The sequence below is a fragment of the Coturnix japonica genome, chromosome 12 (genome assembly GCF_054131305.1).
Source record: "Coturnix japonica strain WE chromosome 12, WE-NBRP24, whole genome shotgun sequence".
NCBI lineage: Eukaryota > Metazoa > Chordata > Aves > Galliformes > Phasianidae > Coturnix > Coturnix japonica.
In genome coordinates, this window is record NC_140674.1 from 13,740,898 (window position 1) to 13,757,859 (window position 16,962).

The window sequence follows — 16,962 nt, forward strand, 5'->3', positions numbered from 1 at the left end:
TGAATCAAGAGATAACCAGACAGAAATAAGCCATCTCTCTGCAGAGTGGCTGGAGTAGCTGCTTCACATTAGCTATGCAGACAACCAACCTCCGAGTGGCTTTTTCACCCCTTGCAATGAAAGTTCTGCAAGGAAAGTGGAATGCACTACCCTGTTCTGTTTCAGCAGTCACATCAGGCAGGCAGAAACAGATCAAACCTTCTGCATTCCTGGGTACCAATCAGTGGGACATGGGAGCTCTTTCCCTGCAGATGCAAACCTCTGGGTTTAGGTCTCACCAACACCAGTGCTGCAAACATACCACGGTTGAACACAAAAGACATCTCTTGATTAGCTAGGAAATTAAACTGCAGTTTCTCAGGACAAAAGTACAGAGGAACAAGAACATTTAGAAAGCAACTAACTCCAAATCACACGGGTTTTTTGCCCTGAAGTATGTAAGACCCAGGAAAGTGTACACAAACAGCTCCAACTCCTGACACACCTCCTGCTCCTGCCTGCAAGAGCAGCACCTGGCTTCTTCACCAGAGCTATTGATAAGAAGGAATTGGACACTTTGTGCCAATCGTACCCTCCAGGGTTTGATGTGCATTCCAGTCTCAAAGGATACTGGCAAGAAACCCACAGCTACAACTCGTTACAAACACTAGCTTTGCCCCTCTAGAAAAACAGATGGAGAGGAAAAAAAAACAAACAAAACCAACCACACAAAAAAACAACCATGATTTGAAAACAAGCTTTCATTTATATCTGGTCTTCAAGCCAGTCAAGAACATTCTCAAGCTTTAGCACTTATAACTATTTTAACCTTTGGGTCATAAAACCAAGGAAGGAGAGAGCAGGGACAACTATGCATCTGGCCAAGCACAAGCTCTTCCACATGCTCATCTGCCTCATCCCTTTGCTGCCCTTGCTTTAGCAGAAGAGGAGCAGGTGAAGAGCCAACTTGCTCCCTCTTGCAGCCCCAAAGGCAAAAAAGGACTCTCTCAACATCTCAGTTAGCCACAAGCACCAGCACCACAGCTTGGCACCACCACAGTCATCTGGCAGAGCCACACTCCCAGACAGCTTCCACAGGCAGAAGACAACGGAAAGCGAGAAGAACTTCCTCAAACACAGAGGGCAGCCACAGCTCCACCAGGAAGGGGAAAAGAATCTCAGGGCAACACAGCAGGAAAGGCTTCTGCACAGAATCATCTTCCTCTAGGGGTTAAAGAAATCCTTCTTGCTACTCACCCACATTGGGTCACTCAGCTCCGTATCCTGCAGACGGACACAATCCATGCTGATCTCTATCTTGTTTGTAGGGCCATTTTCAGATGGGTCATCAATAAAGTTCAAATCAATTGGCTGAACTGAGCATATTGGCCTACATGGAACAAAGCAGTGTGGTTAAAATGGGTCAAACCCCATTCCCCTCAAATCCTTATGTGCCAGTGTGTTCCCCAAGACTTGGGTGTCATCATTAAACCAATCTCAGGATCAATTAAGCAATTCCCAGTGAGCACCACTTCACCACGTTAGCAACAGCCCCTGAGCAGGGCTGGGCCTGGAGGTACCAAAGACTGAAATCCCAACTCCAGCCCCCAGACAACAAAACTACAGGGGCATCCTGTGCCTAAACACCTTCTTCCATAGATCCCACTGAAGGGCTACTTACTGTTCCAGGAAGTCCCAGATATGCTGGATCACCTCTGGGCTGAGAAACTCCCTGGGTTGGGAGCTCTGGGACATGGCTGAGCGGTAGTAACTCTCCTTCCAGGAGAAGTGGCTCGGAGTTTCTACAAACCTTACAAAAGAAAAGCAGGAAATAAAAAAAAAAAAAAGAAAGAAAAAAGAAAACACACAAAGATATGTTGAATGCAAGAGTCCAACTTGATGAAAACCCATAAATAGAAGCTATTGTGTGAAAAAGGAGACACGCTGAATGCCTGTAACATTCACAGCTGTACAACGCACATTCCTCACTGCTGCAGATGCTGTATTTAGACAGCAGAGAATTCAACCACACTTCTCAATAAGTTAAATACATCTCAGTGTCTGTTGGGATGATGCATCATAAGGAATTCCAGAGGCAGAAGAAACCTCTCCATTTTGCTCTTGGAACATAAACTTCTCATATAGAGCCTGGGAACGTTGTGCAGCAGGTATAGAGTACCTAAATAGAGCACAACTACCCTCTCTGCATTGCACAGCCTAACGTGATTATGTGATCTCATCTATATCTGGAGCCCAAGTCTTGGACTAAAAGATACTAAAAAAAAAAAAAAAAAGATAAATATTTTTCCTTTTAATCAAGGAGTTCAATTATATCACATCCGGATATGTTTGCTTCTCAACCACCTTTCACAGCCACAATAATTTCTGAACCACCCCAGCTGCTTGATGCCAGATCCGCTAATTACCTCGGCCATTTTTATCCCCTTAAGCTCCCACAAGCCTCACAGAAATAGGTGGGCCCAAGAGGAGTGGTGACGAAGCTGGAGCACTCGCGCCTTCCACAGCTGCACATTCTCATCCCACTGCCCCATTGCTAAATTCAAACGCAGCAGTTCTTACGCCCTGGTCAAAATACTCCACGGCTGCAGGGATGCGTGGGGGAATTTCTCAAGTATATCTGCACTTGAGAAAAACCTCTCAGTACAACTTTTAAATCAACCACGGGTCAGGTGACTGCTTTTCCTCCTGCAAGGATAAGGGCACCCCACAGTATTGTTATAGAAGAGTCTTTTGGGCATAACACAAGCAAACAACAGCAGTCCCTGCCCAAGGAGCAGCTGTGATGGCAGCCAGGACTATAACTGGATTCCACAGAGAATCGGACTAACATTTGCTTTGGTGCTGTTTAACACAACATTCAGAACAAGGTGTATGGAAAAGCCTGATTTATTAAGCAGCAAAAATTAATAAAAAGCGTCAGAGAGGGAAGACTGCACTACAGCTGTTCTTTTTCCTCCACTTATTCCTGAAGCATCTATTATTGACTGCTGCTAGAGGGGGAATCCAGCTCTATACACTGAATTTATAAGGCCTCTCATGCTTTCAGAATGACTCGAGGCTGAAAAAATCAGGGATTTCCTCAGTTCTGCTCACAAACTGTTCAAAAAAGGCAGATAAGTTTTCCCAAGCGAAGAGAAATCAAGCAGCTTCATCCTCCAGAGCCACAGCCAAGCACATGTCAAAAGCATCACAGAATCATATGAGTTGGAAGGGCCCCTTAAATGGCACCTGGTCCAACTCCCTGCAATGAACAGGGACACCCACAGCTCCATCAGAGCCCCATCCAGCCTGATCTTGGCTGTCTCCATGGATGGGGCAGCCACCACCTCCCTGGGCAACTTGTGCCAGTGCCTCACCACCCTCAGTGTAGAAAACTTCAGTATCACTTCAGTTACTCATCTATTTTTTCCTGTGATTAAGATTTAAAAAACCTTTTAAAAGACCCAAGCGCTATAGCTAATAATGCTCTCACCAACATGACAGCATGCCCACACTGAACATAAATAATCACAAGTCCTCTGAGAACAGCAGTTATCCCACAAAGTACCAGAAATTACTCCTTTCAGGCTTTCAGTCTCGTAAGGTGCTTTCAGGAGTGCCAAATTGAAACCCAGACCAGCAGACCTGCCCCGAAGCTGCTATTTAAGCTGAGTATCATTGACACAAGCAGCTCTGGGGCAGAACATCAACACAGTCAGCCTCTAAGGTGAAGGCCCCCAGCTGCACTGCCACTGATTGCATTTGGACTTAACACTTATTAAGAATTAAGTCCCAAGGCAGCGACAGCAGAGAGCTACATACATCACTGCTGCTTCCAGAGGAACACAGTCCACAGCTGGGCAGTCCAAGGTCACAAGAGTTACAGCAGATTTTACCTGACAAAAAGGCACATTTCCCTATACTAAATGAGAAGTTCCCTGGTTAACAGCCTTAAACACAGCAGAGCGGCCTCTGTCTACTAAAGAGCCCACCAAATTAAGCAAATTTGCTCCTCCACTAGAAAATAACAACTGAAGCAAAATCTATCTCTGCATGAATTTCACCCCTCCAGCTATTTGTCCTATTCCACATCAGCAAACCCTCCTCTCCAGTAAAATAATCCCTGAGTGCCTGAAGCTAATCACAAGAGGGCAGGACTTTGCATTGTTCAAATTGCTCCTACCAGCTGCCCTTTTATTAAGGGATGCTCAAACAACACCTCTTTCACCAGCACTCATCCCAAAGCACATCACAGGAGACACTGCAGTTGATCACAGCCTCCTGTACCAAACCACTGACTAGAAAGAGACAAAGCATGGTGGTAAGCCCTGCCTAGCCCACCTTCTGCTTTAAGCCTACACACCAGACTCTTAATTCACTGCACTAACTGCTGAAGGAGCCTGCAGGCAGCTTGCCACAAGCTGTAAGTGCACCAAGGTAGAACTGCAGAAGGATTTATGGCCCCATCAAGCTGTGAGCTGAATAGGACATTGCGCCCCTGAGTCCCCTCCTTTAAAAGCCACAAAGGGATCTTTAATTAACAGAAATAGTGGTTTAAATCTTCTCCGAGATGCATAACCTTACCCAGAGCACAGGGTCTACAGGCACTGCTCTTCAACCACTGACTCCCAGGATGGGTTTCAGCCAGCAATGCACTCCTACTCCCATCGAGATCCACCCCAGTCCCACTCTGCTTATTTTAAAGGAGTAAAGCCACAAGACATACAACAGGTGAAAACACTCTCCAAGATTACTTTTCAAGGCCTTTGAAGCCTCCTGCTTCAAAACTGTTTTGCTCTCAGCTGATCACCTTGACTACAGTGCTTTGATAAACCACCAGAGTGGGGCTGCATCCCAGCTGATGCATTTTGCCATCATGCAGATGAGTGAGAGCTCCACAAACTGCCAACGAAAGCAGCAACTTTCAGCTGTGCCTGAAAGTTAAAAGCCTCCCCAGGAACACGAAGCTTCACAGTAAAGAAGTTAATTAATAAAAAAAAACAAAACAAAACCCTGTCCGCCTCCCCAGAAAAAATAAGCCAAAATAAAACCAGCAAATAAAACCAGATGGCAAAGCATTTGCCTTTCACAAGCTTTAGTCGACCTGCTCTGCAGCTGTCCTTCCCTAGAGCTAAGGGCTCCAGCCCTGATTGCTCAGAGCAACACCTCAAGAACCAGGGGTAAAGCCAAAGGAAAACAAGGCATTTAAACTCATTCCAACCACATTCTTCCCCTTCCCACCTTCGTGTGACAAAGACCAGGGGGAGGAAAAAAAAAAAAAAAAGCAACGCCACAAAATGAAACAAAAAAGTTACCTTCCACACCAAAAAGCGACAACAGAAAACAATTAAGTTCAACTACTGCAGCACACAATGTTTCCCACCCTAAAAAGTGGGTTCCATCACACACAACCTTTCACAGAAAGGAATTAAAACCAAAAGAGCAAGACTCAACTCACCAGTGGGACAAGCCAGGAGCTGCTGTAGGAAGCAGGACCTGGGCTTTATACAGAGCATGCTCAGACCCTTCTCTGTAGCCTCAACCTTAAAGGCAGATGCCTCCCACTTTCATAGGGTGGGTACCTGATGTATGATACAGCTTGGCATTACTGTAGCATGTGCTCAAGACCTCCTTAGAAAATAAGAATAATTGTCATAGCCAGGGGATAGTATAGTTTTCCTTGGTTTCCCCTCCAAAACACACTTGTAGCTTCAACACTCTCAAGTGCCCCAAGGTTAATATGGGGAAATAAAAAATGAATAAAGAATCTTGGTGAAGCTCCTGGGTTGGCTTCCAAGAGATCTGAGCCCCTCCACTATTCCTTAGCTTCCCTGGAGCTCAGCACCCCTGGCACTGCTTTTATGAGGGTTTGCATTTCCCCCCATACAGCTCAGAAGCTGTCAGCGTGGTTTATAGGCATGGAGCTTCACGGCTTCACATCGGTTCTATGCATCATAAATCCTCAGTGCAAAATATGGGAAGAAATCATTCATGGTGTGGATGAGCAGAATGATTTGGAGCTCTTTTCTGTTTGCTGCTCAAGTTAATGAATGTCACTTTCTGCTCCTTCCCTCCAAACTGCTCTCATTGGTGAACAGTTTTCTGTCACTGTATAGTCAGTCTGTGGACATGCAGACGGGGCCAGAGAGGTCCCTCCTTTTAAGGCACTGTGTTTTTTTCACAATATATATTCTTCTAAAGAAGCTGGTGACAGACAAGTTTAAGAAACCCTGATGCAAAGAGAACATCTGCTCGTATGAAGAAAGCAATTCCACATCACACAAACGAACCGAATGCAAAATTAATGATGTCTAAATAGTGTTATCTACTATGTCTCGTTTTATTCATATCTCTCAACTTGCCCTACAAAGGAAGACAGAGTCATTATTCCCATTTCACCTGTGGGAAAACTAAGTCACCAGGAGGTCATAGGATTATTCATGGTTACTCAGCAAGCCAGAAATACTGCCTTGGTCACCTAACTCCTGGGTTGGTGCTGCACAAAAGAGAACTGGCATATCAGTAAAGACATTCAAAAAAGGCCCTGAATTCTTTGAGAAGAACAGGAAATGTACTTCCTAGAGTAACAAACCCTCAATGTCACTTATCTTAAGGCACCAAAATGCTGATGGTCAGGAATGAAAATCACAGCTGCCAGAATGATGTGAGCCACGCTTAGAACTCAGGATGGAAGCAGGACTCAGACATCTAGGCTAACACCTAACCTTTCTTCCTGGGTGCCACCAGTAGATAACTGTACTAACAGTTAATATCCCCTCATTCATGCATGCCTTCATATAACAGCCCTCTGCTGTCACAGTATGCAGGCTTGGTATGGAAATGAGCCACAGAACAGAGAAGTCAGCAGCCTCCAATCTGGCTGCAGCAATCCCAATCCATGTGCTTGGTGCTGCCTTCTCCGGTTACATGTTGAAGGGCATCAAAAGAAACGACAAACAAATGGTTTTAAGATGATGAACACACCGTTTAATCGCCCAAATCTTGCCATGAGTTGCATTTCAGTCCTTGAGAGAGGAGGGGGCTCCTCCTCTGACCCCATTGCTGACACACAGGAACTTGGCAGTGCTAGTCCTGCTGGAATTCCCCCCACTCTGCATTCTGATGCTACCATGATTTGCAGACCTCGCTCCCTAATGAAGCACACAGCTGTGCAAGGGGAGAAGGAAGCGGGCTCTGGCAGCACGGGACAGGCGTGTGCCTGGCAGGCGGCATTTGCTAGAATTCCCCACAGTGAGACCACATTCACCCCAGCCTGTGTGGCCAAGTGCACCCTGGAAGAGCCCAGTGGAGACCCTGCCCCAAATGCATGCCCATGTGTAGACTGTGTGCAGTAGCAGCACAGGATCACAGCAGAACCATGAATTTGGAAGGGACATTTAAAGCCACACAGTTCAACTCCCTGCAATGAATAGGGATACTGGCAGCTTGACCGGGTGCTCAGAGCTCCATCCAACCTGACCCTGTGTGTCTTCAGGATTAAGGCATCTACTACCTCCCTTGGCAACTTGTTCCATGATTATGGGAAGGGTAGCTGGGAGAAAAGAGAATGACAGAGATGTGCAATAGAAATCTGAGGAGACTGACTGCCCAAAGGGCGAGCCCCAGCCTCAGAAGCCAGCAGCCAAAGGCACATGGGAGGCATGAGAGGGGAGCTGGGAGTGACAGGCAGCAAAAGGAGCCTGTGACACTGCTGAGGCCCTACTGCATCCATCAAGAACTGGAGCTTCTTCCTGCTCCATAAGCAAATGAAGCCTGTATTGTATTTGCTCTGCTTCAGCTGTAAGATGTATGATGTTTCATATGATTCTGTCTCAGAGGAATGCTGAATGCGTTGCCTTAAAAACCTCAGTGTTCTGACAGTCTGTTGTACATGCATTCTAGTCTCCCTGTGACTTAAATTTCTCTTTTGGGTTCATCTGTGTATGAGTGGAGGGGACAGGTAGAGAAAAGATGGCTCAGCTTTCTGACTGCTCTTTGCTCAAGCCTTCAGGACAAAACTGGCCCATAGCAAAGAAAGTGAAACTGCCTGCACAGAACGGTTCACCGTGCTGAAAAACATATGGGGGATTTTCTGCCATTCATCACCTTCTTTCAGTTAGAGTCAGCTCGCATTTGATGATGCCCGCAGTGAATGCAGCATTTTCAGACCTGCAGCATCCCTTCAGAGCACATTACATCACCGCGGCCCCACACCAGCACCTTGTTCTAGTGTAGGCAAAACTCCATGGGGAGAAAAGCCATGAACTTGCACTGCCCTGCCAAGGGGCTCCTGGCCTGGGCACTGCACAGCTCACTGCAAACCACTGCTGGAAGCCAGACAGATTCAGAATGTCAGCAACCCAGGAACTGCATCGCATTGTTCTCAGCCTAACAAGAGGGTCCACTTCTATGTTTCGGAAGCATTTCTTTGTCCTCAGGACTTCAGGAAGCAAATGGCCCCGCCAGGACTAGAGATATCATTATCATCCCCTAATTGTTAGAGGAAAGTCACCCCTGATTTTTTTTCCTTCTATCCGTCAGCATTCTATGAACTTTCCCAGACCTCTCTCATCACCCACTGAGCTCTGGACACCCCCTTCTCCACCCTCAGCTTCTCACCCATCCTTGGAAACCACCTTCTCACCCAGCGACAGACATCCCCTGCCCTCCCTCACGTCCCAAACACTTACTCCCTTTCTCAGCAAAGGTAGAGAAGGACAAAGCTCTGACCAAGGTGTCAGCCCTTGCTACAGCACGTCCTGCACCCTGTCAGACGTTCTTCTGCCTGTGACTTGCTTGTATGGACTACACGGCCCTTGCAGCCACCAGAAAACCACTCAGGAACCTGAGCAACCCCCTTTGGGAAGCCTGGGGCTGGAGCACAACATTGGGGTTCAGCATACACCAGCCACCCCTTTAGCACAGCTGCTGACTGACCCCTGCCCAAGCTTATTGGGGGTGCTCGCAGAGAGGGAGTGGTGGGAGCTGTCAGGCAGAGGGCAGAGCCTTGCTGCTGCGAGGAAGGCTTCTTGCAAGCAGCAGGAATACAAAAATCCAGGTATTTTTAAGGCACACTTGAAAATGAGCATTGCGAAGTAGACTTGACAGGTAAAGCGTTCAGAAGCCATAAAACATATTCAAGCACATTACGACAAAAGGAATAGAGAGAAATCCCTTTGGTCTAAACAACAACAACAACAAAAAAGACTTATCTTGCTCAATTTTAGATAATGCTGCATGGTAATAAAAGGAAACCCTGGTTTCATGGGGCAGCTCTTTTCCAGAAGGGCAAGAGGACAAAAGCAGGTGTTAAAAGCAGCCTAAACCACAGCCCAAAGCAGTTCATTGTGTCGCTTCCCAGTTATCCAATTCCCTGCAGCACCAGGGAATAGCAACAGAAAATAAAGCAAAACAACCTCAGAAGAACGTTCATTTTTAAGTGACTACAAAGCATAGCTATGATAGGCCTTCATCACTGCACTGGAGCGATTTGAGGTACATATAAAGGAAAGTCAAGCTGGAAACCTGACCTTCCTAAGGCTTTCTGAATTAAACCTCCCATTTTCAGCTTTGCTTATCAATGTATTTCCACAAGCTCAGTATTTACCCATAACAACTTCAGCAGTTCACTACTGTCCGTTGTTAACAAGGATCTTGTTTGCAGTATTTCCCACAGGAAACAAGGAGGTTTGGGTTTTCCCTCTTCTAACTATTGTCTGTTGAAACGTTGCAGTGCTGAGCACAGCCAGTATCTCTCAGGTTTCACTAGTCTACCTCCACCATGCCAGGACAGAGACCACAACACAGAATGAGAAATTGCTGTATTGATTACAGGTGGTAAAATAACTCAGCTGAGCACATCAGAGCTTCAGGAAGGCAGTAGGGTTTCATGCATGGGCTCTCACATGAGATGCCATGTGGCTCTGGGAGGGGGCAGAACTAGGAAAGCGCTGGGCAACACGGCACACTGAGCAGCCAGTGTCAAGATCATTGAATCTTTATGGTTAGAACTACGGCCTGTAAAATAATCTAATCCAACCATCACACCATGCCCACTGATCATGTCCCTCAGTGTCACATCAACACAGTTCTTGAACACCTCCAAGGATGGTGACTACCACCTCCCTGGGGCAGTCTGTGCCAGTGCATCACCACTTCTTCTGGGATAAAACTTTTCCTAATATTCAACCTGAACCTCAAGCACAACTTGAGGCCATTCCCCCTCGTCCTGTTGCTGTTACCTAGGAGCAGAGTCCAATCCCCCACCTCACCATCATCACATCAGGGGATGCACGAGGTCCCTCTCTCAAACTCTCAGGAAGGTTGAATTTTACAAGAAATATAAATTAAATCATCACGATAATGCAGAAAGTCCCCCAAACTCTTTAGAAGCAGGAAACTGTAAAGAGCAACATCCTGTGTTTCAGTAAATAATTAAAATGCAAAAGAGAAACACAGGCAAAACAGATGTTAGGGGCAGCCCTGAAATCTGAATTTAGCTGAAGATCCTCCATAACCAACCTGCTAAGTCCAGTCCTGCTTTGGATGATTAAATAAAACACCCAGTTTCCTACCCTACCACCAGCGATGCTCCTACAGGACAAGGAGGTCTTCTGCTAAATACAGAGCTTTCAACATTGAGCAATTCTGTGGCAGGCCTGCTATTGCTAAGCCCAAGGGCAGAAAATCCTCTCCAAAATAACAGCGCTTACAAAAACCTTTCACTAATGTCACAAAATAGCTGCTAGACAGAGCAGATGAAGGACAAAGGATTAAGAGCAGATTACAATCCTGGAAGACAAGGACAAGAGAACTGCTTATCAGAAACACCATGAGTGTGCAGGGAAACAACAACTGCCCTGCTCACAGAATCTCTCCTTGTGCAACTGCGCTTGGCCTTAAGAAATTACAGGGTAGGCTCCCTATAATTTCATCAATACGCAACCACACCTAAAGCGATCTATGGTTTTTGCTTGTGATTATCTCAGAGCACAGAGCTCCTGGAGAGCTATGAACACACCAGAGTCTCCAATTTTATTCCAATTACGAATCACATTGCCAGCCTGTGTATTTAAAGAAGAAAATCCTCAAATGAACAAACATGGAAAAAAAGTAATTGCATTTTTCATTTAAGTTTTCAGTTCCATTGTATTTGACCACCTAAACCCATGGCTTTACCCCCACTAGCTCTTCAAGTTCAGGCAGCCACCCTGATTCAGGGCTGCACACACAGCTGCTGCTTGTAGGGCCCAGCAGCACAGAGCAAGCTTCTTTCTATGCATTTTTTTTCAGCACACACCAACTCAGAGGCAGACCAATGTTGCCCAGTAGGCACTGAATCTCCCTAAGGCAATATTCTGTAAGCAGACTTCTTTTGGTGTTGCTAAGAGCCTGAACCCCCCCCCCCCCCCCAGTAACTTACCTCAGGGTTTCCCCCCTGCTCACTCTTTATAGCTCCATGTGCTAAGTGAATTCCCCTGCCTGCATCAGTATTTATCACATCAGGCCACCTGTGGCATTCAAACACCTGATAGGAGATGACTCAGCAGCAAATCCCACCAGGAGATGGTCTGTTATACCATTGTAAGGCACTAAAATCATATAGGTAAGTACTAAGAACAGGTACAAATGTTTTCCCAAAGCCATGCAAGCAGTCAAGGCAATATCAGCAGATCTAATCAAACAAATCTCAGAAATCTATTAGTACTAAGCATTTTTCTTCTAATTATTTTCATTTTAACCATAGGTTACAGCTTCTCAAAAATTAAATTAAACAGAAGTCAACATTTCTACAACAAAATTAACTGTTGGTTCCCACCACTACACCTGAGCTCCTAGGAAGGTTTTCAGAGAAACACAAAACTAACTTAGAGCTCAGTTCCTTGGGAAGACACCAAATAGATACCCAGGTTTCCCTAATTTCTTCCTTAACCAGGACCTTCCTTCCTCACCCTTGCCTTGAATGTTTTCCCAAAGGGGCTCAGTACCAGTTGGTCAATTGGACTTTTGCTCTATCTCAGGCCAGAAATCCCTGTTTGTTGAGAAGAGCCAAGGCAAATCAGCTTGTAGCAGGGTGGTACCACACAAATCAGCAGGGGATTATATTTATAACATGTACCACAAATACCCTAAACATATCTAAGTAGATGAGCCTTTGAGAACTCAATTCTTTCATCTTTTCAGGGCTTTTTTGGAAGTTAAGCAAGATCCTACGAATTAGGTATTCTCTCTTCAGAGGAAAAAGGACCACATGAAAGACTTTGCATATTCTCCTTCCAGTCCTTTGGGACTTGGAAAGAAAAAAACAACAGAAAACGGTCGATTCAGTTCCACCTTAATCCTTTAAGCAGCACTAAAAGGGCCTCCAAGCAGTTAAGAATCTTTTTTTGACACTGAAGAGCCAATACTGTACTTTGAAGAGGGAAAGAAAAAAGTGATGTCTTTGGCAGTGACTGGGATGGGTCCCAGCATCCTCAGCACTATGAGGTCTCTGTCATAGAGAGGAGGTCTGGTAGGGAACAGAGGAGGGAGGTGAGGGAAGAGCAGAGCTTATGGGAAAGGAAGAAGAACCAAATGCTGTGCCTTTCCTCACTTGGCTTCAGGTCTTTCTGCTAGAAGGGCAGATTTGGGCTCCCCTCTCAAAGGCAATGGCAGATTAGACTTTCCAGCTCCATCAAAGCAAGAGTTAGGTTATTTTATTTAGCACCGTGTAGCACAAAAGAAAGAAAGAAAAAAAAACCCATGCAGTTACTCAAATTCAAGTATTATACAGAGTTATGCACATGGGATGACACCCTCCTGCAGGGTTCTGCCTTGTAACATCTTAGGCACTGCTCTGCTCCATCATCCCCAGCTAAATTAGCATTGATAAGGCTTCTAACTTGATAATTGCCATCTGGTTGCTAGCCCCATTTGGTAGGTGTGGGAACTGAAAGAGAGAGGTGAAGCCACACTTGCAATGCTCCTGATGGAAGATCCCTGCTCATCAAAATTTTTATGGCTACAGAACCCAGCAGAAGATGCTGTCATATCCTGAGCCCTTTCCTTCTTCCAGGCTCCAACTCATTTCTCATAGTTTCCTCCATTCTCTATTACCAACAGGTTTTCTGCATAACTGGCCGGTTTTTGTTTATTTGTTTTCCCCATTTGCTTGGTGGCTTGTTCTTTCATTTATCTTTAGCAATTCCTCAATCAAAACCCAAGGCCATGTTTCCCCATGTGCTGAGAACGCAAAGATGTAAATGAAAGAGGAAGGAAGAGCAGGATGCAGGATGCCTCCAAAGAAAGAAAGAGTGGTGATGCTCTGGCACAGGCTGCCCAGGGAGGTGGCAAAGTCACTGTCCATGGAGGTGTTCAAGAACTGCAGAGATGTGGCAGTGAGGGATGTGATCAGTGGGCATGGAGGTGATGAGTCAACAGATGGGCCTGATGATCTTAGAGGTCTTTTCCAACCTTAGCAATTATATGAAAACCTCAGTGACACAAAATGCCGGGGCACCAATTAGCAGGGCACAGGGTGAGCAGGGCAGGATCCAGCACAGGCAGGTGCAGCCCAAACAACAGGCAGCTCCTGGGTGAAGCACAGCCTAATGACCATTATTTCTAAGTTACAAGTAACTTATCTGTAAGCAGCACTCCCCTAATCAGGCATTAGCTGAAAAAAAAGGCAGCTTTGGAGAGTGAAGCTAATTACATAGCTCTGAACAGCTGGACTTTGATCATAATTATAGTGTCATCCTCCTTCTGCATTAGCAGCTTCCAGCTGCAGCTAGGTGGGCATTTAGAGAAGGTGGAGATCCTCCCCCATGCCAGAGGAGGAGGGTCCTGTCCTGTGTCCCAGCAGATCTGGCTGTCAGCATGAAACACCCCCCCTCCTATTTTAACAGCATTTATAACACTTAGCACAACTGTTCTGCCAGCATGCCTCAGCTCAATGAGCTCAATGTTATCAGTTTGCTCTTTAGATTATTATTTACATATAATTTTAAGGAAAGATATTAACGCAGCCCAAGTTGCAGAGAAGCACACTGGTGTTGCCTAAATAACGCGCTTTGACCACATCAAAGCAAAAATGTTTCAAAGTGTGTAAAATACATGCAATTATGAAAGTGCTCAGTTTTGTTAAATCAGTCAGAAGAATGTCACCCGGCACATCCTGAAAGGCATCCCATGGGCAGAGCCTCAAGCTGAGCACCATAATGCCTTCCCACCAAGAGAAGTATTTCAGGGACCAGCTCCCAGCTGATTTTGACCACGCAGAGAACAGCCACTAATAACTGGACAAATGCCACTCTCTGTTCGTATAAACAGACATGTGGAACAGCTGAGACGTGTTGTTACACTAAGCTACATCTCGATCAGGTTTTACAACCGAGGGGTGTCACAAACTTTATCTGTCCCAAGCTGTCCTGAAGCTTCCCACAGCACAGTGGCCACTCACAGAACCTCGTTGTGCTGCTAAAGCATGCGGCTGGGAGCAGTGATTTGTTGGAGGACACAGACTTAATGGTGAGGAAGACCCACTCCAATGGGTCTACAAAGTACACTAAGGGAGTTTTATTCCCTGATTCCTGCTCCAGCTGGGTTTGTTGCCTGAGTCACAGTGCCAATTCTGCAGCTCTGTTCTCTGACACGGGATGGGACAAACTGGCAGAGTTCACAGGCTCTGGGAGGAAGCTCCACAGCTCAGGTACTATTGCTGGAGCATCTTTGGACTTTCCAATATATTAAAAAATATTGTTTTCAATTTTCTATTTGGGAATTTGCTTAGCTGTAGCTTCTAAACACTGAAAGTTGGACTTGAAAGGAACAGGATTTGGTGATTTGAAAGGAACAGGATTTGGTGATCCTCAATGGTCCTTTCCAACTTAGGACAGTCTGTGATTCTACGATCCTTCAACATGCTAAGACCCCACTGCTCCAACATCCAGTGCAGCTTCCCCAGTGGGTGCTGCTCCTGTATTGCTTCTCCTAATCCCACAAAGCTCCCCATTGGGGTCGGTGGGTTTTTGGGACAGCAGAGCATGACCGCATGTAGCCGACAGCCTCGTGCTGGTGCTTTGGAAAAGAAATCAACCCCCCCCTCCCTGCTTCATTCCACATTCCTGCACTGTGGCAGCATGGCCAAGTACCGCTCGCTATTTCCCAGCTCCCCTCCTCTCCTTTCCCAGCACAGGGAGCACCGAAAGCACAGTGGCACTGAGCACATTAAGGGGGAAAACAGTAATGCTGCAACAAATCCTGGCAGTGGAGGGGAAAGAAAAAGAGATCGAAGTGGCCAAGACTTCAGCTATGCAACACATGCACCGTGAAAAGGATGGGTTAAGAGTTAACCCTTCTGCAGACAGAATGCCACGGTGAGACAGCAGCCAGGGCTTTTTCCAAGCACGGCCAGAAAGAAGCCTTAAAGCAGCTCAGCAAGAGACTGCGCTCTGAGGATTTCACCTCTCCGAACTTTACGACTGGAAAAATACCATCTACATGTCATTTACATGCTTAAATATAGTATCTGCTATTGGGAGAAACAAACAGACCGACAATGTGACACCGTGATACCTCGTGCGGACACACTCTTTTATCTGCTGGAAAGTTCTAAAACTCAGCTTAACAACAAAGCTAAAATAAGAGTGGCTGTCAGGCTCTATGCTGGCTGTTAAATAGAATGAAAACATATTCTTTGTGACATGCTTTCCCTTCGAAGGGGATCCTCTCTGAATCTTTTAAATGATTTATTTATCTTTTAAATTCCCAAATCTCAGAGCTTAATTATTAAGTTTCTATTCTTCCCAGGAGTTTTTTCACTTAAAGACACAAATAAACATACGCTGCTATAGAAGGTAACAGCAATCCGTGCACTTCCCACAGCACTGCATAACCTTCACCTCCAAAACGCTATCGGCTTTCACGTTATTTATCTTATATTTTTCCTCTAACGCCAAAGAGGAAGAGGCCGATATCTTAAGCGGATGCCTATAATTAAACAGTAACCTGTTAGAAAGCCAAAAATAATAGTAAGCTCCACTGAGCATGAAGAGAGCGGCACATTTTTTCCGCATGCAGCCCAGCTGCCCCCGGCCGATAGCAGCAAGTTAACAATTACACGAGTCACCGAGATCAGAGCCGCGATAGGAGAGGGCTACGTCACGCCTGGGACTCACCGCGGGATGCAGGGCTCTGGGTAGTACTGCAAGGTGCTGAACGGCGCTGCTTCAAAATTCATTTCCTTCCAGCCCCTCTCAGGGTACGGGCAAAAAAATAAATAAATAGATACAAAGCCAGCCAGCCAAAAGCAATAAGGTCAAGTGGTACGCGAGATACAACTTTAGAGATTTATTTTACACTTGCAGATGGGTGGGATCTCCCAGGGGCTTGGCCAATGGGATTCATCAAGTGACCTGAGTATCACCACCCGTCCCCCCTCACCAGCTGGGCATCTTCTGCGCCAATATTTCCCCTCCTCTCAACATCCTTAATAAACTCCGGTGTACGTCGGCCGCACTTGTTGTTGGGAGCTCATGTTGGGCATCTCTGAACTTCTGATCTCGTCGGCCATTGGTTGCCTTCCCGCCTGACTTCACAGTTTAATTTTGGCAGCTCTTGTGATTTTGCAAACTGCCACAGCCGCCGGTCATCCTCAGCTCCAGCTGGCTGGAGCTTCCCCTGCCTGCACTTCATTTCGTCGCGCTCTAAAAAGCTTCCCTGGGGCCAATACCTGCATGACACAGCCTGGGGAAATTTTCTTTTTCAGCCTCTCTCTTGACACAGTTCAAACTGTCTGTTGTGGTTGTAGTTTCAAAAGCAGAATGACAAAATATGGGGAAATTCCTCATTTAAAATTAGCTCTGAACTTCTGTGCCTCTGTCCCCCCTTCGTTTCTCCCCCCTCTCCAAAAAGCATCAGAGGTAATTTTTAATGTTTCACTCCCTATCTTTTCTTGTTATTTTTTTTTTCCCAAAGAAAACTGAGATATTTGTGTTAGTGTTC

At 45.9% G+C, this 16,962-nt stretch overlaps 1 protein-coding gene across 13 annotated transcripts in view; it reads right to left on the reverse strand.

Moving 5' to 3' along the window:
• Window positions 1-16,962, reverse strand: part of TP63 (tumor protein p63) — a 113,049-nt gene that overhangs the window by 74,418 nt on the left and 21,669 nt on the right. For 9 of the 13 annotated variants that reach the window (XM_085513613.1, XM_085513611.1, XM_085513612.1 and 6 more), the window contains 2 exons: window positions 1,661-1,789; window positions 1,237-1,369 (listed from right to left, as the gene is read on the reverse strand). In XM_085513613.1, the coding sequence (XP_085369739.1) occupies window positions 1,237-1,369; window positions 1,661-1,789 (262 nt within the window). Of the gene's footprint in view, window positions 1-1,236; window positions 1,370-1,660; window positions 1,790-5,437; window positions 5,458-16,136; window positions 16,377-16,962 lie in introns of those variants that run through there. The other 4 variants (XM_015871911.3, XM_085513616.1, XM_015871915.3 and 1 more) reach the window with 4 other exon arrangements.